The sequence below is a fragment of the Antedon bifida genome, chromosome 4 (genome assembly GCF_963402885.1).
Source record: "Antedon bifida chromosome 4, ecAntBifi1.1, whole genome shotgun sequence".
In the NCBI taxonomy this organism is placed as follows: Eukaryota; Metazoa; Echinodermata; class Crinoidea; order Comatulida; family Antedonidae; genus Antedon; species Antedon bifida.
In genome coordinates, this window is record NC_136229.1 from 20373040 (window position 1) to 20398306 (window position 25267).

At 33.3% G+C, this 25267-nt stretch overlaps 3 protein-coding genes across 4 annotated transcripts; 1 reads left to right on the forward strand and 2 right to left on the reverse strand.

Annotated features, from left to right (window-relative positions):
* Positions 1-498: 498 nt before the first annotated feature.
* Positions 499-4824, reverse strand: LOC144839585 (uncharacterized). Its single transcript, XM_078695015.1, has 7 exons — positions 4665-4824; positions 3930-4341; positions 3356-3562; positions 3079-3213; positions 2591-2662; positions 2016-2251; positions 499-1586 (listed from the first exon to the last, which is right to left on the reverse strand). Exons 1-7 carry the CDS (start codon positions 4742-4744, stop codon positions 1436-1438), a joined length of 1293 nt encoding a protein of 430 aa, XP_078551141.1. The 5' UTR covers positions 4745-4824; the 3' UTR covers positions 499-1435.
* A 102-nt stretch (positions 4825-4926) lies between these two features.
* On the forward strand, positions 4927-21330 carry LOC144841320 (testis-expressed protein 2-like). Of its 2 annotated transcripts, XR_013612012.1 has the most exons (9): positions 4927-4999; positions 5413-6565; positions 11634-12524; positions 12699-12955; positions 17232-17348; positions 18034-18237; positions 18689-18809; positions 18922-19776; positions 19822-21330. XR_013612012.1 is itself a non-coding variant. In XM_078697615.1 (8 exons), exons 2-8 carry the CDS (start codon positions 5435-5437, stop codon positions 18997-18999), a joined length of 2799 nt encoding a protein of 932 aa, XP_078553741.1. In that variant the 5' UTR covers positions 4927-4999; positions 5413-5434; the 3' UTR covers positions 19000-21330. The 2 variants fall into 2 exon arrangements, 1 of the variants encoding a protein (XP_078553741.1); XM_078697615.1 differs by having other exon boundaries at positions 18922-21330.
* A 376-nt stretch (positions 21331-21706) lies between these two features.
* On the reverse strand, positions 21707-24589 carry LOC144841321 (uncharacterized). The gene is made up of 6 exons (XM_078697616.1): positions 24527-24589; positions 23944-24054; positions 23672-23842; positions 23218-23465; positions 22777-22909; positions 21707-22496 (listed from the first exon to the last, which is right to left on the reverse strand). Coding segments are annotated over exons 1-6 (774 nt in total). The 5' UTR covers positions 24529-24589; the 3' UTR covers positions 21707-22387.
* Between the last annotated feature and the right edge of the window lie 678 nt (positions 24590-25267).

The window sequence follows — 25267 nt, forward strand, 5'->3', positions numbered from 1 at the left end:
ATCTATAATGCGTGCCAAAGGGAAAAAAATGCGTTGCCACCTTATTATTTCATGAATGGATTATAAACATTATACGGAATGATATTAATGGGATGTTTTCTATTCTCTTACCAATATCTCTAGAGTAGTAGAAATGATAAATGTATACATATCGGGAGATTGTTTTGGTTTATTCAAAATATCGGGAGAAATTTCCTTTTTAGCGGGAGATGTCTCAAAATATTGGGAGATTCCCGCCATTATCGGGAGAGATTGGAGGTCTGCTTTACATTGGTAAAATTTAAATATTTTGGCACACATGATGTTTCATATTTATTTCTTACAATTTTGTATTTAATTATTTAATCGCACTTTTACTACAAGACCAGCCATTTCTTCAGGCCAGAATAAGTCTTGCTTATGATTGAACAAAAATAAAAATGCAGACTGGTGGACAACATAAAAAGATAATCACTAGAGACTTATGGCAAGTCTAGAATGAAAACATGCGAACAACAATTACAAACGTCATAGCTTACAAATGATCAATTCTTTAATAACTAAATTATGGAAACAGATCATGACAGGTGATAGAGGGCAGTATACTGCCATCAATGAACAATCACACTTTACCAAAACATGATACTACAAACTTTTTAATCGATATCTGGAAAACTTAAAAATACTGTAGTAGATTTCTCTGTGTATATTATATCATAAACAATACCAATTCCAACATAAAAAACATGCGAAAGAGATTGATAGTTAATTAAAAAAAACTTAAATAAAGGTAAATTGTTTAATACTGTCGAAAAAATTTCAACTGAGATTATGGATATAAAATAAACATAAAAATCAGACTTCTTATTAATAATAATAAGATGTAAAACATTAATATTAACTAGAATAAGAACATTTATAAACTGGTTTTACAAAGAAATGGTTGTTAGTACCATAGCTAGTACCACAGGGTATTTTTATCCGCCCTAAGGATTGTACCCCAGACAGTATCTACAATTAGGTCAAGGCTTCCTCTCCCACCCATCCTCAAAGTAACATCCTAATAATCTAATGAACATATATAAGCTGAATGCTTTTCATTTATACATGGTATGTCGCCATGTCAAATCCCTGTTGTATGTACATTGTATTCACATTTGAAGACATAGGCCCTTATTCATGAAAGGGCACTATCTTTAGTCCTGTACTAAAATCGGCAAAAGATAGTCCACTATCTTTCTTAAACCTACCCCTTGGGTGGACTATATTTTGTCGATTTCAGTACAGGTTTAGTCTAGAAGATAGTCCCCTTTTATGAATACGGGCCATAACCTTTAACCTTATTTGCCATCATGCTTCTAGTTAAGTCTGTCATGACCATACTATATCAGTGTGTTGAGTTAATACTGGCTTTTCTCAACTGCTTTTTTATACTGTATAAACAAATCTTAAAATCTTAAATTTTCACAGTGAATACAACAGGTTTTGTAGGTTCGTTTTGGCTGGCAGGTGATTTGAATAGTGCTTTATGGATTAAGTTGGCTTCTAAGTCATCAGATCTCATCGTTCCACTGGATTCTATACCAGCACTTTGAGTTCTTGTATATCTGGAAAATTATTGTAAGCGTAAGGTTAGTAAAAGGCTATGCTGCTTTAAACCAACGTGGGAAAATTGTTACCTAATAATGTAATTTTTTAAACTGTTTATAACAATCTGATTTTTTTGCCTGATGTGTTTTCTACTTTTTTACCTTCTTATATTAAGTGTTTTATATTTGTTGTCTTGTTTTGCCCTGCATATGCTTGGTCCCCAAGCTGTGACCTGGAATGTTTGTCACATTCTTTTTTGTTTATATTTGAAATAAAGGATGATTTTATATACTATGTAAAGGGTTAAATTTGGTAAACTTTTACACAGCAACAGCACCCCTGAATGTGTGCAATTTTCAAAAGAGAAGGCCTGAATGAAATCTTTGCCATATTTTTAAACCACATTCTTATTAGATTTGACCACTGTACTTCCTTAAAAGACTCACTTGAAACGATCACTGATTGGTCTACTAGGTTTCGCACCAACGCCTGCTGCTGAAGATGATGATTCAGGAACTGTAGAGGAGTCCAATTTACACTGCATTGGGATGCCATCTAATTCCCTATTATTGTAGATGTTAATGGCTTCCAAGGCATTTTCACGGTCAATATAAACAACTTCTGCCACACCTTGCTTTACGAACCTAGCCTTGCGAAGAGGACCAATTGCACCGAAAAGTTCCTAAATGTGAAAAACAAGTGATTATCATTAATCAAAAAATGTATGTTATCAGAGAGGGATGTGAGTTGTTTGTTAGAAAAGTTTTTGCTATTGGGTATACATATATGGGTATCAAATGAATTGTACAGGAATTTAACCGATTGTCAACTTCAGAAATTTATGTTATAAGAGAGGGATGTGTCATTTGTCATACAATTTTGCTAATTGTATGCATCTATACACATGGGTTATCAAATGAATTTTACTTGAATGGTTTTAAACTACAATTGGAAACCGTCCTTCTTTTAAACCACTTAAAGTTAGGACTCTCTAAAGCTCTGAATAGTTTTCCTCTCTCACCTTAATGTCCTCTTCTGTAACACTGTAGTGCAACTTTGTAACATAAACTCTGGTACCTAGTGGGCTTAGACGCTGAAAGAGAACACAAGCGTAATGTTAACATAAAGCCTTGTCTACATTATCAAACTTTATGTGACAAAAATAATGTGATGTGCCTATATATGAACATGATGATGTCATATCACTACCATGTTTGGGCATATCACCACCATATTTGGACAGTTTAGTATGTCAAGACCTTAAACCTAGTCAACACTAGCAAACTTTCATATTTTGCTAGTGTAGACCAGTTGGCAAACTAGTTTCTTGTTTGTAAACTCAGCAAATCAAATAACTGGTGTAAACAGGCAACACAAACAGTAGACTAGGCCTACAATGCAGAGTGTATCTATATACAATTTGTTTTGTTTTTCTAATCTCTAGAAACATTCACAAATTTAAGGCTTTGGTGGGGCAAGTGGGGCTTCAGTGTGAAATGGTTTACAGACCTGTGTTGCAGGTTGCCTTACAACTGGAGGTGGTGCTTGCACGGTCTTTCTGATCTTAATAGTTGATGGTGCAAACTCTTCATCATACTGTGTACTTCTCATACTACTTGCAGACTTTAATGATCCAACAGGCATCTGGAAGTTAATAGAAAGGCCTTTTTATTTTTCAATACAATGAAAATATTTATATATATATTTCTCATGGAGTATGCTACAATAAATTGGTACTAGGTATGCTCGCTTCTTCATAAAAATAGTTTGTCGAATGATTACGCACCCTACTACTGACACTATCATTTGACGTTGTTATCACCATTTTGCCGACATCCAATTTCTGTTTCCCCGTTAATTGTTGGGCTTTTGGTGACGTTATTTGCTGCCTCCTGGTAACCTGTAGACTGCCAGATTTAGTCTGGAAAACTCCTTCTGCTGATTTCCGCTTCCGTGCCAGTGGATTTGAAATTGTCACAGATGGAACGAGCATCTAAATATTTAAGATATTAGTATTCATGAAAATAGAACTGTATTGAAAGTTTGCGGTACACCATGTGTATATAATTCCGTAAAAAACTGTTGAAAAATGTTGAGATCAATAGTTTTTTTCTGAACTATATACATGTGGTGTACTGCAAGCATTAGAATTACATCCAAATATTTATTTCACCAAGCAACCCTTTAAAAAATATAAGATACATAAAACAATATAATTTTAATTAAAATATAAAATGTTTAGTATTATTATTTAAAAGTGGCTTATTAAAATCTAAAAGTTAAGATGGTGTTAATATTTTAAAGAGAGTAGTTATTTGATCAGGGCTTAAAAAACATGAGTCCTTAACGCAGTAAGCTACCTTTGCCGTATTAATAGCGATTGGTTGTTCAGTAGTTGTTGGTGTTACAGAATTCTCAAGACTTTGTTGCCGTTTTGCTTGTAGTTTTTGCCTGGCATCAACTGAATGAGCTTTCTTAATTAGTTTCACCCTGGCATCTGTTTGTCGTGCTTTTAAGTTTAGCTTATCTCTTGCATCTGTAATGTTCATAGGTACTGCTTGAGATGTCGCAAAATGTAAACGTCCAGTATTTTGGCCCCTACCAACACCTTTTTTAATTCCACCACGACCAACGTTTGTTTTGGCATTGCCTCCTCTACCACGAGCGAATCCTCGATTGAAACCACCTCGATTTGATCCTCCTCGTTTGGAACTGCCTCGTTGAAATCCACCCTGATGAATTCCTCCACGCTGACCATCTCTTGTTTTCCCTCTACATACATGTAAAAACAATATTGATTATTATTATACTCATGAGTCATACATACTGATTATCAACTCATCATTTGGAAGAGTTACAACAACTTTCTTAGTAAACAGTATGCTAGTAGGCCTAGGCTAGCCGAGATAATTAGTTAAGCCTACCTAGGCCGGATAGCAACTAAAGTACTACTCTTAGGCCTAGTACTACTAGGGCTACTACTACACCCGGTGAGTTACTACTACTACTACTAGGCCTAGTCTCTAGTACACTGGGTGGGCCTACTACTCTAGCCTAGCTACTACTAGCCTAGACTTAACGTCGTTAATTCTTACCTCCCTCGACCACCAAATTTTTGTTTTTTTTGGCCAAAAGAACGCTTAGACTTTATAATGTCATCTAAAGACCGATCCATGTTAACCTGAATTAAATTTTATCATGAAATTGTGGTAAAATTTATCAGGAGAGAAATGAATATATCACCAATAGTCTCGTCGCGCGTTGTGTATTTTTTAATGTACGTTGGTGGCGCACTGCCAATAACAACTTTTACGAACGTTGGTGTCGTGCTATATATTTCGTTTGATACTTTTTTCCAGAAAGAAAGACAGCAAACCTGGAAAATGTATGTTGATTTATGCGTGTTTCATTAATATTTTTTCCTATGGAAGTAAGTTTTACGTTATTTAAAGTATGTGTATATTTTGTAATTCCATATCATATAAGAGACTAGGCCTAGAGGTAGGCTAGGACGTAGGCCCTTGGCTGTAGTAGTGGTTAGTTTAGTTAGGCCTACTACTGTACCTGGCTGGAGGTAACTAGCATTGGCAAGCTGCCTAGGCCTAACTAGCTAGGCTAGTCCTACTCATAGATTAAGACTCTTCCTCTAGTAGATAGTCTTTATTAGAAGGCTTACTTAGGCTAGGCCTAGGTAGACTAGGTAGGCCCTAGCATAGGACTAGTAATGTACTGTGTAGGCCTAGTATGGGAGACAAATGAACCACAATTTAAAAAATATTTTTCAAGAAGAGGAATATATTTTATTAAATTTAAATTCTTATAAATATTTTTGCATTGTCTTAGCTTTTTTATAGATGAAGTAACAATGAGTGAGAAGAAAGTAAAACCACCTCGTCCTCCAGCTCCCACGTCATCAAAATTGAAAAAACAATCAAAGAAATCTCAACAGAATGGACCAAGCTTTTCATTCCGTTCGCTCAAAGATGCAGACAGTGAAGATGAGCTAACAAACAATAAAACAACAGAATCAGGAAGTCCAACAAAAGATTCTATAAAAGAAGTAATTGATGATCCTTTAGGAGCCTTCAAGAAAACAGAAAAGAATGATAGACTAGATTCAGATATCTTTGATTCTGTAAGAATTAAAAAAAGAGATGCAGAAAGGAAGCAAAGAATAAAAGAAACAAAGAAAGTTGATACCGGAATTATTAAAGTCACAAATGAGGTCATTGTTGTTGATGATGTTAATAATTTTTCAATTCCTTCTGAATCAAAAGAAGCCATTTCTGACCCATTGACATTTGTAGACAAGCTTCAAGATGACCAGAGAAAAAGGGATGCAGCGAAAAAAGAGGAAGCAAAAAAAGAGGAAAAACAAGCTCGATTGGAAGCTGCTCTTTACCCAAAAGAGACTGACTCTGGTGATCTTAACGTTGATCCATTCTACTACAATGTTCCTACACCTTCTGAGGTTCCAGATGAACCTCGACGTCCAGAAGGTGCCATCCCACTTTCTCTGTCAGGATTATTAGAGAAGTCTGATGAAAGTGACAAGTCAAAAGATCTGAAAAAGATAATTAAAAGAACCAAAGATTCACCACCAAAGACGCCTAGTGAAGACAGTTTTTCAGAATTAGAAAAAGACATCCTTTCTGATGTGGAGAGTCCTGATGGTAGACCATTAACCAATGAGGAGTATGTGGCAACGTTTAGTGTGGCAAGAAAAGAAAGGGTAATCCCAAAATACAGACTTACTCTAATGTCCGTAATATTCTTCTGTTACTTTATATTTCCATTGCCATCTTATCTGGTGGGTGTGATCACCGGAATGGTTGTATCCTTCTTTTGTCTTCTCTTTGCAATATGGGTGTCGTTACCAGACACCGTTAGAGAGTCACCAGAATGTCCTGATATTCAAACACCGTTGATCATTCCTGGAGAAAGAATGTCAGCTCCAAAGGCACGAGCAAAAGAACAAGAGAAAATCTTCCATCAGGTAGGTTGTTTTTTATGTTTATTCCTTAAACTATCTCTCATATCCTTTACATCATTTTGCAATTCATGTCATGATTTTCCATAGGATGTATGAGGATGATGTTAATGATGCAAATTTTTACAAAAAGATTCTACATAATGCCAATATTAATTTTGTTTTAAATGTGTGAGGTCACAGCAACGTAAACTTTGTTTTTTGTTTTGCAATTTATGCCTAAAAAAATAATTTTTGAGGGTTGGAGATGGGGTTGAGGGCAGGATCATAATTGAGAAATCTCAAGCTAGTTCAGCAATCTCAAACTTGATCATTACACTCAGTAATCATGTATAAAAGTTAATATTTCACTGCAGAGTATTTGTTTATGTTTTAAAACAGGATGTTACTTGATTGGATAGTAAACAAAGAACAAATACTGTAGTTCACTAATCTCTAAATTTAGCATCGTTAAGCACTGTCTACACTATCAAACTACTTTGATAAAGTGTGATGTGCTCAAATATGGTAGTGATATGACATCATCATGTCCATATATGGGCACATCAAATTTTCTCACATAAAGTTTGATAGTGTAGATAGAGCTATAGATTGTTAACTTACTAATTAACAAGTTACATATTGATGCTCTATTTGGTTACAAAGTTCATGCCAACAACAACGATGAGTCATCATTTCAGGATAATTTATTGAATATATTTGTTTTTATTGTAAGAAGATTGGCAATTTGTGATATGTACAGTAGATGAATTAGAGTTGTCGCTTGGTGGTTTATTAGATGTTTCACTGATCCATGTGGGTTCTGGGTTCAAATCCTGTCAGATGTCGGTATTTCTCACAATATGTTGAATTCCAAAAACCTTGTTTATTTTAATAGTTTGTTATTGTCTTCTGATACAGGTTTCACCTGCCAGTCCTTGGCTGTGTGCCTGAAAATCTAAAGCCTGTTTTCCATTTAGCGAATATATTTGTTTGAATCAAACATTCCTGAGTTCTAATTCTCATGTCAGTAGATGAAATTGTGCATAAGTCAACACTTTTGATTTGCGCGAATACATTTTCCTAGTGGAAAACCGCCTTAAATCTAAATGAAATATAGTACATGCACTACACAATATGATTACAAAAATTGTATAATGTGTTGAAAGAAAAAATGTACTGGATATTCTATTCACCTCAATTAACCTCATTCAAATATTAAAATTTCAATTGCATAAATGATAGATGATGATAAGATCGTAGTGAAACCATACTTGAATCAGTTTTTATTAACAAAGCTACACTTTTGTAGTTGTGCAACCTGTGTGTAGCGTATACTTTTGTATGTGTGTGCACTGTGTTTGAGTGTATTTGTTGATGAAAACTGTTTAAATTGTTTTAACCATGAAGATGGGATCTCAAAAATCATGTCTAACTTTTACAGTTATAAGCGGAGGTCTAAGAGCTTTTATCCATTCTCTCAATAATAATATTCCCTGTTAATTTTCTTTTTACATTTTTAAAAAAGGAGAGAGAAGACGTACAAATTCCCCTAATTTGTATCTTGGAAATTATTACTGTAATTGGGCTTGCTCATGGAAGTTCACCAAATTATTGTACAGTACAGTGGATCCTCAGTATGAATAATCACATCTTCAATTATTGTTGTAATACCTGTATTTATTATATTAAAAACTGAATTACTGAATATTTAATGCTACAGTACAGTATATTTGAAGTTCGCTATGATCCATCCAGCCCTACGTAGCAATGAAAGTCAAACAATGGCGTTATTGTCTGCTAATTAACTGGTAGACAGAGCGTGAATGATATAGCGTGAACTAACGATGCTTTTATTAAATCTAACATCTGATCAATATTAAACAGACTAGTATGAATTGCGATACACTAGCACGATGTTCGTTGATGATTGTGTGTTACTGCTATTAAATATGAAACGCTGAAGATAGAGTATTTAACTGTAGATTACAAGCAAATTCAATAATATTTAGAATCAAATTGTATTTATAAACCAAACTTGGGTTTGGGAATAATTATAACCCAATAATATTAATGCCCAATCTTTCGCATCTTCTTCAATCATCTTTATCATAAACCCTAATAAACTATTCATGGTTATTTTTATGGTGAGTGGTTCCACGATTTTAAAATCAAATGAGAACAGGGTGTGTAAAATGAAGTACTGTACTTAAAACTGTTCTTTTGATTGATTTTGTCACTGCGACTTTGTAACCATTGCTTACTGTATACTTTCAACTCTCTCTATTGATAGCCTGTCAGATTGAATCCATTTTTTAAATAGTAGGAGAGTATTTGGACATTGTTGCAAAAATTCTGGTTTTGAACAGTAAAACATTATGAGAGAGTATTGTGTAGTTGAAGTATTACAGCATTATTATTAGAGTATTAGAACTTGATGGCGATACATTCCTGTAACTTTTTAATATGAAAATGTGTTTTTAATCAGTAAATGTTTATTGAACCACACTCAGCATTGTAAAGTAGCTTCATGTAAAGACAGTGGAACCGTAATTACGCCATAACATTGGCAAGCTCACTCTCTAGTCTTCTAGAATACGGACTATATACCGTAGATCCAGTGTACACTTTAAAGAACCTAGTACATCTTTTGAGAGAGTAGGGGGATGCACAGTCACTGTCACAGCCACTAATCATAATTAACTGGGCCCTCTGTGAGACCAGTCTTTGACTGAAGAGTATACTAGTATATAAATTAATTTAAAAATATATTATAAATAAAAAAATCTAGTCTTAATATATGTGCGCCATTTTTTTAAATGTTTCCAATAGCTTCATAAAGGAAACACAGACAAAGAGGTGAACAAATTCATATCTCATTATTTATCATTCGTGCTTTTATAAGGGTAGACAGTGCAAATAGAAAACTGTATAATGTAATGGTTTGTGTACATTAGGAAGTCATAAAGCAATTGTGATTACAAACATATTATTTTTATATTTTGTTTATTCATTTGGTTTGCTTTAAATGCTATGGTGCTTGTGATTTAAGTATTGGATGTTTGTTATTATTTTTATTACTTACATTGGTGTATACAGGAATAGAATGCTTATCATATGTGGAAGGCATAACTGTAATGCATTTTAGGTCCAATATTTTATGTCCAACTGCTGTACGATACATTTTATAGAGTTACCTGTAAACTGTAAACATTATACTGTATGAGGACCATAGACATACTAATAAATAAACATACATAATATTGGAAGCAGTGCAAGGCAAATTGTTCACCGAATTTGTTAAAAAATAGTATTAGTAATATTAATAATTTAAAAAAATAACCTGAAATATAATGAAGAATCACATAGTTAATGGCAATCATATATTCTCGCATTGATATGTTTAAAGCCTTGTCTACACTATCAAACTTTATGTGTCAAAAAAATGTGATGTGCCCATATATGGACATGATGATGTCATATCACTACCATATTTAAGCATAGCACTACCATATATGGGCACATCAAATTTTTTTGACACATAAAGTTTGATAGTGTAGACAAGGCTTAACACGCTGCGATATGGTGCATGAGTGAGTTGGGGATAGTCACATTTGATAGTGATACAGTAGGCCTCTCCATGCCTTTTTAGCTTGTGTTGGACATCTACTTATAGTTTTCTATGACATACATCGTACTAAAAGGTGAAAGTTTAAATTCTCTACTCTTAAGTGTTTAGCTTAAGCTAAGCAATATACGAACATAGATCACTGCTGTGTCAGACAATGTGACTACATTAAGTATAATAATAATAATAATATAAATGTTTATTTTGTTGGCTTTTGCTGGTTGGCAGTATTTTAATCATTTCTATCTAAACACTCAATTCAGATTAATTTATTGGTAAAGTTGACAGACAGTCTTACCTGCTGTTAAGAATCTATCTGATTGAATCTTAATGAAATTGATATGACATTATGTAGATCTTTAATTTCATCTCATTTCTATTGGATTAAGGAGCCTGACGATGTATGTGTACGATAATTAATACCATGATGATAATGCTATTAAATGTTCTTATTAAACTCTTTCTACACTATCAAACTTTATGTGAAAAAAAAATGTGACGTGCCAAAATATGGTAGTGATATGACATCATCATGTCCATATATGGGCATATCACATTTGTTTGTCACATAAAGTTTGATAGTGTAGACAGAGCTTTAGCAAATGTATCAGTTCATTAACATGTTTGTGAAAAAAAAATGCATTACATTATAAAATTAAAAGCTGAATAACATGATTGTTAGAGAGCACTTGTAACATTTACAGTACAGTATGTTCAAATATATTAACAGGTTCTCGATTATGGGGATGAAATATTATTTTTTAGTAGTCTTTGGCATCATTGGTCTTTTTTTATTCAATTTTTATGCTTCAATTTAAGGTTTTTTTAGCAGGCCTTGTTGCTTGAGATTCACATGCTCAATATGTTTGTAAAATGCCATTGATAAGGTGTGCCTTTTTATCATCTACACATCAAGATACAAACAGCACACCAACTGAATTTGTTGTGAAGTGCAATTTTGTAGCACACCTGCAATTTGAAGACAAGACCTGTTATAGTAGCTAATGTTTTGCTACATTTTTGTATTTAATGTGTAGGGTTATTGGAGAAATCTCTGCTTTCAATCTTTAGTATTAACATTTGTTTTTCGTTGCATTTGACTGTGATTTAATGTATCCTCCATACAGCATTGTTTTTTTCAACATACATGTAGTAGTAAATGATTAAAATCTATGCTCATAGCGAGTACAGAACACTATGTAGTTTATAGCTGCATTCAAATGCAAGTCAAATGGCCGAGCGATTAAGGTGCTGTTCACCATACCAACAATATTGGTATGGGTTCGTGTGCACTTTAAATAATCCAATTCTTAATTCGAGTAGGGGGTAACCCCAGTGAACTGGTTCGTGAAATAGCCCCTGGATTTCCACCTGACTACTTTGCTATTTGTACAGTAATCCTTGGCCACTGCCTAAATACATTTAAAAAAATAATTAATAAGTTGTGTAACATTTTGTCTTTGTTAGGGATGGATGAATGAGCTACCCTATGAATATGATGCTGACACCTACCATATACAACAGACACACTCTGTTTTTCTACGTTTAGACGGTACAGTTCTACGTTTGCTTCAGCCAAAGGTCAACATTCCAAAACGAGCCATGTGGGATGAAGCTCTTCCAAAAGCTGTATTTGAACATCAACGGCATTATGATCTACGTGGAAGCAGCGTATTTTTACTCCCGGATGGACTAGTATCTAAACGGACATGGAGCAAGAAATACCCGATATGTATCAAATTCGAGAAAAAAGATTCTGATTTAAATACAGATGTTAAACCAGCTGAGGATAAAGAGGATAAAGTTGACAGTGATTCAACGAAAGATCTACAAGGTTACGAGTTTATCAAAAAGGATGAGGTTAACACTAATGTAATTTATCTATTCGCGAGAACTGGCCGTGAGAAGGAAGAGTGGTTTTGGAAGTTTGAGACGGCCTCAAAATATAAAAAAATTCGAGGCAAAAAGCCGATACAGACACTAAACCGGCAGATTTATTTGCGTGGGAGTGAATACATAAAAGAGGACGGTACTAAACATCTTTCACGATTAGAACCTGAAGATTTAGCAAGTCAGAAAGGCGCCATGGATTTTTACCGGTACATTTCTAAAATTTTACCAAAAGAGAAGGAAAGCACACCTCAATCGGTTAATGTGACATCCGGCGGCGTTACGTATGGTTCATCTTCACGCATGAATGCCTCAGCGAGTAAAGTCAGTCCTGATAGTGGTTTAACCGAGTCGCCAGTGTCGTGGGTCAATGCACTTTTAGGCCGTTTCTTCTGGGATTTTCTTCGCGAAGAATATTCCAAAGACTGGGTGAAGAATAAACTGCAGAAAAAGCTTAGTAAAATCAGGGTAATTATTATTTTTTACTTTATTAAAAATGTATGATATATTTGTGCCTCACTTACTCAGATAAACCGACAATAACTCTTGCTAGAGATGATGAAATTTTCTTGAACACCACCTCAACATAATGGACTAATCAAAATATTGTAATATAAATTTTGTTTATCTTATCTTTTCCAGGTTCCAAGTTTCATAGATGAACTGACCATTACAGATATTGACCTTGGGTTGAACAGCCCGCTTTTACGTCGAATGTCGCGCCCCCATATCGACGAAAAAGGGATTTGGGTGGACTTGGATATTGCATATAGTGGTTCGTGTTGTATGACACTTGAAACTAAAGTCAATCTTTGGCGACTGAAGAAAGGAGCGTCATTAGAACGAGAATTAGAAGAGATTTCGCCCGGTATGCGTAAGATGAGCCAGAAAAGAGAGCGGTGAGTGTTTTAATTACTGTGCTGTTCAATCTCTCATCACAGAGGATCTTGGGGCAAAATGTGGATGGGGTTGTAAATGTATCAACATTTTGTATTGGAATTACTAATGTTTTCAATACGATTGGCACATGTTCAAGGCTCTCCTCGACCATACTGTCCATAGTTCTGATGGTAGAACAAGAAGTCTTTGGGAGGGAAGGCTGTGGGAGGGTGTTACTACGGTGTTACTGGTTCATCTCAGTCCACTTGTTGTGGACAGGCGTGCCATTTGGTGGTAGCTATACGACATAAAGGGACCCTAAAGCTCTATCTACACTATCCAACTAGTTTGACAAAAAGTGTGATGTGCCGAAATATGGTTGTGATATTATATCATCATGTCCATATATGAGAACATCACTTTTGTTGTCACATAAAATTTGATAAGTGTAGACAGATCTTTAGAAGATGAAATTGTTTTATATGATATCTGTGTTACTGTAGTGTATAAGTACATTATAAATATACGCATCTGTAACTTGAAGATCCTTCATTTATCCCGAGTTTATCATGGAGTTATCGTATCATGATTTCAAACGTAAATGCAATTGTAAACATAATAAAATTTAATAGTGGCTGATTATTATCTGATGTTGTAGTTTAATACAAGTCACGATTCTACAGGATGACAGGAAACGGTTGTTTATTATGTGCAAAGCTTAAGTCACATGACCTATAGGATCCTGTATTATGAGAACTTAATTACGTTTATGATCTACATACATTTTACTTTCATTTGTGTCTTTCCTCAATCAGTTTTGATTTTCATTTGTCTTTATTTGTGTTCTCTCTAACAAATTCTGTAGAACTTCTGACAAGAAAAAAGTTAATAAGGATGATAATGACAGGTAGAACTGAAACAAATCATTGAAACATTTCACAGTGGCAAAAAAACAACAACAAACCAAAATATTACTATGTGCAATACAATCATGTGTTTTCTGTATTGCAGGTTTTCGATTATTCCATTTTGTAATGGGGTACAAGTAAACCAAATATCCCTTTAATTCAAATCATATCAAATCATTTCATGTTAAACAAAATGTACTGAAGCAGTAACACGTTTTATCCACATCATCAACGCCAGTCCCCTCCCCTTCCCTATAATATAATCTTAAATTATTTTTATTATTTATAGTAATAATATAATCAAATAATTTTTTATCATAATATAATGTACATAGTATTATTGTTATTATTTGTACATATTCGTTGTATACCTCTTCCCTCCACCCTCTGAACCTTTTTTTAATTTTTAGGTAAGCCACTGCTTCTGCCATCCATTCATATGTTTCCTCTAGCAGAGTATTGTATACAGTACTTTGAAAGTGAAACCATTGAGTAAAACCATCATGCCATTATCCTATTTTATTAAAGCACAATAATTACCTTTACCATTTTCCAACAAACATATTAATATCAATTTGTTCTTTAAATAAACTTGTTATTTGATACCATTTTTATTTAAATTCTTCAGAAATGTGGACAAGGATGATAATACCCAATATAATTTTGATGATGACAGGTATAAAAATATAAATTCATGAAATCATTCATAGGAGCGCCAACAACTACTACAGTTTCATTTATTTCTCATCAATTTACACTTTACAGTGGCCATTAGTCATTCCTCCATACAGTACTTTTTCTTATACACAGTGATTTTCATTCATAAATATATTCTTTGATCTTTTTGAATGTTTCAACATGGATTATTTTTACATTCAAATATAAATTATGAAATATCAAAAAATGTGTTACGCATAATCTGGCTATTTTAATACATATTTCTAATTTTTACTATGATTATAAACATCTGTAGAATATGTTAATTTTTACAAACCATAAATCATAAATTGTCTTTTAGAATATTAAACATTTTTACTTTACCATTTAGGATTCATATTTTTTCCATATATTTTTCAATTAAAAACATTCTGCTGTTAAAGAAAGTTTTTGCATTCCATAAATAGCGTTAAATCGCAATATATTTCATTATTGATCATATAAATTGTTTGGATTTCAATTAAAAGAAAGTTGTTGCATTCCATAATAGCGTTAAATCGCAATACATTTCATTATGGATCATACAATTTTCAGTGGATATCAATTAAAAACATTCTTCTGTTGTTGTTGCATTCCATAAATAGCATTAGGTCGCAATATATTTCATTATGGATCATATACATTTTTTGGATTTCAATTAAAAGAAAGTTGTTGCATTCCATAATAGCGTTAGGTCGCAATACATTTCATTATTTTATTCATGGTCAAACATAGTAAAATACAGTACATGGTTTGAAATTATTTTAGTTAAAAATCAGTTAAGTTAAAAAGTAAAAAATTCACATAAAATACAAAAATGAGATTAAAATTTAACGTGATTAAAATTTGGTAAAAATACAGATAAAATACATCGTTCTTCAAAATATAAGCAAGATTGGTGTGTGTAAAGCTCTGTCTACACTATCAAACTTTATGTGACAAAAAATGTGATGTGTCAAATATGAACACGATGATTTCATGGGCACATCACACTTTTTTGTCAAACTAGTTTGATAGTGTAGACAGAGCTTAAAGCCCCCTTCCCTACGTTTTTTAGATCTAATTTAAGATCACAAACTATATTTAATGTAAAAATAACACTATATGGTCCTATTGCGATAACTTTTTTCTTCTTTAAACGGTTAAAAATGTGAAAAATAAGTCGATTCTAATAATTATAGCGGCCCGCTATAAATCCCAAAATGCATTGCGCGCGGATTGATATTTTTGTTTTTCGCCTGTAATTCGCCAACTTTTCGATCGATCGTGAGGCCAAAACAAATGGAAGACTCCTAACTTTTCAGCGAAAATACCGGGTTTTCCCCAATTTGTATCAACGGAGTCTGGCAAAAATAGAAAGACAATTAATGCAGCAACTATACAACGTCAGGCTAGGTATATAGCTAGCGTACGATGTTCGTACGTTACCGATGTTTACCAGCTAGGCCTACAAAACTAAGCCTAACTAGGCTAGGCCTAAGACCGTCCACGAGAGGTTGATCGCCGCGAGCTACTTGGGTAGTGCATTTTTTCTCACTTTTTATCATAATTTACCATAAAACGTACATTTAAGACAAGGAATGACATGGTTTAATGTTTTTAAAGTGATATATATGTATTATTTTCCAAAAAACGTCCAAAATTGCAGGGAAGGGGTCTTTAATAAGGTATAGCATAAAATGATCAACATTTCCATGTTCCATATAATTGCCTCATTATGTAAAGTATATCAATATTTCTTGTATTCCATCATTTGATTTCCATCATGTGATAAGTTATTATATTTAATTTGTTTTGAATTTGTGTATTTTGTAGTACCTGCTCTTCTTTATATTATTAACTTTCTGAATTACATATAATAAGAGATATATCTATGGTGGTCTCAATTACAAACAACTAGTGCTAAGTATGATGTTGACAATCATCAGTAGTCATTGACTTATATTACATGCTTACTTTTGTGATAAGACCTCTAATGCTTTTCTAGCTTTAAATCATGAAGAAATACATCCTTCAGGCTTAAGCATTTCAGGCTTTTTACCATCACATGACACTGATGCTAAAATTAAATTTCCATAGCCTGCATTTTGTTCCATTTCATGTCATTGCTTCACCATATGCTACATGTTTTGGACATTATGTTTTGTTCTGGCAAATAAAATAAATCTGTTCTAATAATTACAATGATTCATGCAGAAAATCTGCCAAATAAAATTTTGGATCGTTCATGTTGCTAATTAATTATCTGTTCTGTTGGTTAATACTTCTGTTTTTTGATATGTGGACCTTATTGTACCTTTCTTTATTTGATTATACCATTCTTAGTTTACGGATTGTAACTTGAACAAATGCCAATAATGTTTAAGGATATATATATTTTTATGTGTTTGATGCTAAGTAACTGAAGACTCAGATATGTTGTTTATCATACATCTATTTATAGATATGATATAGAGTTGGGTTTTTTAGTTAACATGCTTGCTAAAGATGGAGATCTAAATGAATAATTTCAGAAACACAAACACATAATTGACACAAATTACTTTGGGGACCACAAAGAGTTTTTTTTGGGGAGAAAGGGAGAGGAAGAAAAAACCTGTTATTTTGTTTATTTCAACAACTATATTTAACAAGCGTGGTCTATCCAAATTGAGCCTATTTCTAAACCTTGGTTACTTTAATATTTCATTAGGCAAAACACAGCAGCATTGAACAGTGATGAGGAGGACAGTGCAGAATCTTCAGATGATGATGAAGATGAGAATCAATCAATGGCCGATGGTGGCAGCAGCAGTCAGGAGGCGGACGGGTATAAAACAAACAAAAATATTTTTAACCTTAAAGGCCAATTTTCACAGACGAGCGGTAATGGTGATAACAATATAGAATCTATGTTATTCCTTATTACCATTTACACACAACGCCGACGGGCGGTTTCCGCTCAAGATAGATACATATTTTATGTGGGACAAGCTACACAGTTTTCTGCTTACCATTCCCACTCGTCTGTGTAAATTGGCCTTAAGTTAACAAAACATATAATGAACATCAACATACTGTATATGCCACACTTGGAAAGAACCTGGTATGGCATACCCATCGGTGGTTGATGGTAATACCTTGTTTGTTTTTGTAAAAAGTTTTGTTTAAAACCCTCAACGGGTTGACCACACGCTTTTATAAATCTACCGATATGTTGTTTTTCCAAGAACTGGTAATGACATCCCATTCATTCTTCAGTCTACACTATCAAATTTGTGTGACAAAATATGTAATGTGCCCATATATGGATATGATGATGTCATATCAGTACCATATTTGGGAATATCACTACCATGTTTGAGCACATCACACTTTTTTGTCAAACTAGTTTTATAGTGTAGACAGAGCTTTAGGCTAAGGTTGTTTTTCACATTTGGCTTTTCAAGCATTGGCACATACTAAACATACCGGTACATTATTTTACATGTATTTTCCTCTTTTATCTTTCATAGTGGAATAAAAAATTCAAGTAAAATATTAAGATTCGTGAACAAGATTGCCAGCTCTAAGTATTTTCAGAATGCTACACAGTACAAGTACGTAAAAAAAGCATTTGATGAAGTCTCCAGCACTCCTATCTTGCTCCGAGTTGAGGTGAAGAATTTACACGGAAAGTTAGCTCTTAACATACCGCCACCACCAACGAACAGACTATGGTAAGTTGATGAAAGATGATGGTGCTGAAAAAGATGATGGCGTCTGAGCAAACAATTGCATCTATTGCACTTTTAAGTGCAACGACATAGGCACAATGCAAGTGAGTTGACCAATCAGAAGCGACAGTTAAGATGATCCCTGCATTATGATTGGTCAAATTACTCGTAGTGTTCTTACTTTCTCTCCAAGTGGGAACTAAGTTAAAAGCAAATTTATATTTGAAGAGTGAGTAGATAGGACATTTTTCTGTTTTGGTGAGTTCTCAAACTGTGCTCAAAAGTTCTATGTACAATATGAGTAGTCACTGTCTGCAGTAGTGATCCCATTCAATAGTTTTTAGGTACATGGGCCTAGATTAAACAAAGAAAGAAATTATTACAACTCTGTGTGTGTGTGTGTGTGTGTGTGTGTGTGAAATGTAGTATATTACAAAATCTGTTATTTTTACAGGTATGGATTTCGGGGAAAACCCAAACTATGGTTGTCTGCCAAACCAAAATTGGGAGAACGTCAAGTTACCATAACACACATTACAGAGTTTATCGAGAAAAAGTTAGAGTTAGAATTTCAGGTCAGTAAAAGTAACATGGCATTTTTTTTATAATAATATTTATTTGGTCACCAATTCCATAATTTACTTAAAACCATTTTAATTCCACAATCAATACTCTTTATAATTTCAGAAAATATTTGTGCTTCCGAACATGGATGATCTTGTCATTCCCATCATGCAAGGCGAGATAGAATCCAACCGGTTTTGATTGGTTAGTAAATTTAGTATTTCTGATGGGCTGCTGCAGTCATGTGATGACATTCCAGAAAGAGCAGACAATAATCTGTGTGGATCAAATTTTAATCCTTGATGTTAGCTTTTGCAAGAGAATTTTGGTTTTATAAGATAATTTTTTGACCAAAGTAATCAATTTATTGTGTGATGTACCTTTTTTTTTGACATAATCGAATATCCAATCCATAAAAGCACCCAGAAGTAGGGTGTCATTTTAATCGTTCATTTATATATTAATATTTATTTCAGTTTGTATCACTGGGTGTTTAACATTGAGTATAGTATGCCGAGTTAGGTCATATGTATCTGTAAGGGCAGTGGTATATATTTTACAGGTTAAATTTACATGATACATTTCATGGATTACATGGAATATTATTTATAACATTATCTATAAATTGGTAATAACTGGTTAAATTTCAACTAATTCCAATAACCAAGTAACTGGTTATTTTTATAATGAAGTATATATGTATACTGTATATCTTTATTTGAGACTAAGACTAGCTCCTTTTCTCCACCCATCTGTGTGACACGGCATCGAAAATAAAACCATAGATTACCGCGTAAGGTTGTGTGTTCGCATAGCTGCTGTATGTATTGGCCAGAAAAAAGCTTTCGCGTAACCAGTTTACATCGTATGCAGCATTCAAATTGTACATCACTCGCTGACCAAATTAGTATACTTATTGCGCAAATACACAGAGAATAAATAGCACATCTTACAGGCCTTGTCTTTTGACAATTATTGGTGTGCTACAAATTGCACTCCTCAATACATTCAGGAATGCTGTAGGTGTGCTGTTTGTATTTTGGTGTGTAGAAGTTTACCAAATTTAAGCGTGTTGTAAATCGCACTCCTCAAGGGCAGTTTAAGAGTGTGTAAGGCGAGTGGTCGCACTCGCTCGCCTTAAAAGACAAGGCCTGATCTTAGAGTTTGTTTTAGTCGGTAAACATATTCGTAAATAATGCGTAGTATTGGCAATAAAAATGCAATGAGTTTGCCTTTTATAGAATAATGAATATTTTGCCTTTATGCTCTGTTTTTAAAGTGCTCTCAGGACTCAGTTTTCATATAATTCCATTTATTGATGATTTTTTGACAATGTGCTTCTTTTTTTATTGTTATTATTATCTTTCACTTTATGCACCAAACAATTTCCATCTACACATTTTAATTGTTTTTTTATGTGTGAATTTTTGCACTTTTTTTATTAAGTAAATTTATTAAATTATTTTATTCTTTCTATATTAAAACTAAAAGCATGCCCATATATGTGCAATAATCATATAATGATGATAATTATATAAAAGAAATTATATTTGAAAATCTATATTTTATTCATTATTATAATTTTTGGCTGTTTATGTTTTTGGAAGCCTCTTTTACACATTGACTGTTTTTATTGTAGCTATTATAACTGTAAATAATTAAATAAGTTATACCAAGATCTGTGCTGTATGTATGGCATGTAATAAACTATGACTACATACCCACCTACTATTATAGAATAGCACGACTTGTATCCAATCATATAAACAGTTAAATAATACTGATAGGTGTGGGTGTGTGGTGCTCAATGCAGTCACAAATATTTCACTACCATTTATTTGATTATTTACTGGCTATGGACTAATATACTAATATCATGTCTTCTGTTTCAGTTATGTTATACCATTTCATTATGTTGTATTTTTGTACTATGTATTATCTGTAAAAGTGTTCTGTAGCCATGACAACACACCATTTTTTAGTTGTATGGATTGTAATGATGCTCTAAGTGTTAATAAATGGATTGCTTTAAACAAAAATTAATATTCTTCTCCACAACCAATCATAAAAGTGCAAAGGAATTTGTGCAGTTATGTGCCTGTGTGAAAGGGGCTTCTAAATATTATGTCCTAGGAGAAGATGATAGCAATTTGTTAACCGCCGCTTATCAATGTCCATACCATAGTTATTTTGTCTAAATAGTAGTAGTACAGTATATACTAAGATAAATTGATATATGACTTTATACAGCGATACCTTTGGCATATCACATGTTTATATGATGCTAAATGATATTGTCTATGTTTTAACGTTAATATTCAGGCAATTAAATTGATTATTCTAGTATGATCATCAGAAATATATTACAGAAAATATGTTTTATATAGATGTTTCCTTTAAACCTCTATTTGTGTTGATACTCCATATTTGTGTTGGCTGTGTTCAGCCCTTTCACCTCCACCACATCTAACCGCAAACTACCATAATGTTCTATTTGTTGTATATGTAATAAAAGGTTGCACAAAGAATAAACAGTGTTGTTGTTGTTTTCATTTTGTACACAATTTAATTACACATTTTTAAACTAATCTAAAATGTTGTAATGCATAAAACTGGTTAAATAGTCTAGGAAAAAAATCTGAAAAAATGCCTAGAAAGCAAGGAGAGTGGAACGTTAGAGGCAGTCAACATAGAGCCAGTAAGCCTAAGTAATCCCTTCTGATCACTCTAAGCCCTATTGACACTTAATGTTTTGCCTTGTATTGAAATGGTGGCCATTTTGAAAAAAGGCAGAAGGAATTAATTAGGATATCTGGCTATGTTGACTGCCTCTAACATTCCACTCCCCCTAACTTATTTTTTTCCTAGACTAAAAGTGCATATTTGTAAATTAATATTAGCAAACATATCAAGTCAAAAACCCATTTATTTTTCCAATAAAAAAAGTTTAATACTAAAAACGGATTAAAACACTACTTTCCACACCATTTTTTTACTGCACATTATAAATTAACGATACGTTTGCCTTCACTTTTTAAAATCGACATATGGAGAATTAATTAATACAAATGTCTTGCTTAAATGACTATTTTTTAGACATGTTTTAGGGAGCACATGAATTTAAATATGTTGTAATAACATTCCATTTGTGCTACTAACATCTATACATTGCCATTCAATTTTGTTTGTTGAAAACATAAAGTAATAAATCTTGGATTACATACAGCAGTAATATTTAAATACTGTACTATGCCCACATTATTTTAAACAATTTATTTACATATCAGGTATCTACAATTAACATTTGACATAAAAACAACAGGTCTACATGCCTTGCTAGATGTGAAAAAAGCATTAGTATATTCTGTGTAATAGTGTCCAAGTATATTTCCCTTTTGTAGGATTTGCTTATATAGAAAGAACAGATTTAGTGATTTAGTCAATTTTTATAGCTTCATTCACTCAACCTTAGAAGTGTCTTTATTGTTCCAAATAGACACCACTTTTTGTCCCAACATCACAAAAAAAATGACATTTAAAACTCATCTGATAGCTTGACCAATAATGATTAGAAAAAAACATTTAAAAATTAACGGGATGAACTTGAGCTAGATCTACTGTAACGCCGCCTTCGGTTTGCTGGTGACCTTGAACGTGACCTTGATCTTCTACGTGGTGATCTGCGTTTAGGTGGTGACCTATTAGATAAAAACAAAATTGATAGCATATATATATTTCTATTGATTGATCACTTTATTTCATAATAAATATTCCATATATACAACAAAGAAAACAGAAAATCACACTAAAATAGGATAGTGAAGCGATTTGAAGATCGTAATAGTTCGTAGTACAATTTTTAATATTCAAAACTCCTTATTCTAAAACCATAGACGCACTTGCGTAGTGGAAAAGATTAGGGTTTGTTTAATATGTTGTTGTGGACATTCATTCAAGAATAATTATTTATTGTCCTACCTTCTTCTCCTTGGTGGTGACCATCTTCTTCTTGGTTGCTGGAATCGTCTTGGTGGACTCCTCCTTTGCATTGGTGGTCTTGGTCTGGGCTGCAGCACAAATGCAGCGGTTACTTCTTGTCCATCAATTTGGCCTTTAACATAAAGATTATGATTATCGTAGTAAGTCGTATTTATGTTATTCTTAAAAACATTCTATTTCATAACTACTATAATTAATTAGTATTTTAAAGATTGGTGGTCAGTGGCATAACAGCTATGAGCACTCACTGGCTAAACCCAGGGAACACCTCAATGATTCAAACTACCCAGCGTTATTGCTAAACCAGGGACCTTCGCCCCATGCAGTACACCAATGGTGGTTGTTCTATATCTCCATCTTTACTTTTCCATAGAGATAGTCTTGTCTTGTTTCTGTAACGTTATACACATCGTATCCTACCTCCATCCATATGTTTCATAGCTTTTTCTGCATCCTGCCCATTCTCAAAATCAACATATCCAAAACCTTTTCCAAATGTGCCATGGCGTCTGTCTGGAGGCAATTCCACGCTCTTTACGGCACCGTACATTGAGAATATTTCAAGAAGATGATCTCGGTTAACATTTCTAGTGAGACGGCCGACGTGGATGCGAGTCGGTTTTGGGGATGGTGTTCTTTTACGTCTTTTTGGTGACTTGGACCTTGATCTAAAACGAAATGTTTTTAATTGTTAAAAATGGATATAATTTGGTGTAATTTTACACCTTAAGCCTGGTGCATCTTCTGTCTATCATTACAGCATACTTGAACACATCATCAATGATCCTATACTGTGCAGAACCTTGTGTATTCGGTCACCAAAAAAAAAAAATACAGGCAAGAGCACCATTACTAGATGTTCAATAATACTAACTTTGAGGCCTTTTTCTTTGTTGGATCTTTGCTATGAGAACTACTGGAACTTCCACTGGAACTAGATCTAGATGAACTGGAGGTGCTTCTGGAACGTGAACTACCAGAACTTCTGGAGCTGCCAGAGCTGCTCGACGAACCAGAAGAGCTTGATCGACTGCTGCTTCCAGAACTAAAAGAAAATGTCAATAATGTTGTAAATTATACAATGATTTAAGAAAATACTTCTATGCTAACAAACTTACAGAATAATCGCACTGTGTGCACACTTACCTGCTGCTGCTGGATGAGGCACTAATACTTCTACGTTTCTTGTCTCTTGCTCTTTCCTTTTTAGCTGAATCCTTCCTGCTTCGACTCCTACTACGACTTCTGCTTCCTGCCCTGTAAAATTTAGCGATAGTCAGATTAAGATTTACTGCAGTATTAAAAAGTATGAACTAGGCTATGTATGGTTAATTTTTAAAAAAAAATCTTCAATCTTGCTCAAATTCAAACAATCATTCATAAACAAATGGGCGAAAAACTGAATAAGCTGTAGGCCTAGGAAGTTTCCGAGTAATTCTTCTATAGTATCATAGGATATACGATATTGACCTTGCTATTTAATACATTTTACTAGCTAGGCCTACTAGGTTGATATTTAAGGTGGGCCTAGCGTTGATTTCACCAGCTCGGAACGCCTTCGTTCGTATTACGATGCTGCCGGTAAATCAGAGTCTAAAAAACACTATGCGCAATGAAATTTTTAAACAAGTTTATATAATAAAGAAATAAAAATGTCAATTAAACTAAGTTCTAATGTAAACATGAAAATTAATTTAATGATTTATACGATAATCAAGGATTGACTTACATGTTTCAGAAATGCTCAGCTCCGTAAAAATTGTAAACAACGCTCTTTCGGTTCTTATGACATGATCAAAGAGGGCGCTGTATCAGTTGTGTTGGTGATGCTCCTTATTTTTATAGTAGGCTATAGCAAAGAACTTATAACACTTATAAGTTCTTTGGCTATAGTACATATTAATAAATACGTTACGAACACGTTAAAACTAAACTAAAAATAATTACGTAAAAACTAAGCTAGTTAGAAATAAACCTAAAATCTTAGTTAGACAATCCACTTTACTTTAGAAACAAAGACAATAAGTAAAAGCAAAATAGCAACGATTAGACACGATTTTTAAAAGACAACACATTTTTCTCCATGGAGGTATTTAAACCTCTATGTTTTTCTTTCTCTATAAATTAATAAAATACAATTTAATAGGCCTATATTTAATGTATAAAAAACTATTAGTTAGCTTAAAGATGTACATTGTCCCCCAAAAACATGAACAATTAAGGTTAATTAAATCAGACTTTGAATAGGTTATTTTGTAGTTTTTATAAAATTAATGACTTTACTTATAAAATAGCATAATAAAAGGTTAAATTCAACCAAAAATCAATTGGCTGGCAGCTGGCCAATTTGACCATTTTTTGCATTAAATTACAGTTTTCTCTTTCTTTTTTAGGTCCAATTTTTAGGCAAAGTGGATAACTATTATGTGACATTAACATGGTATATTCATCAAAACAAATTTAAAAAATA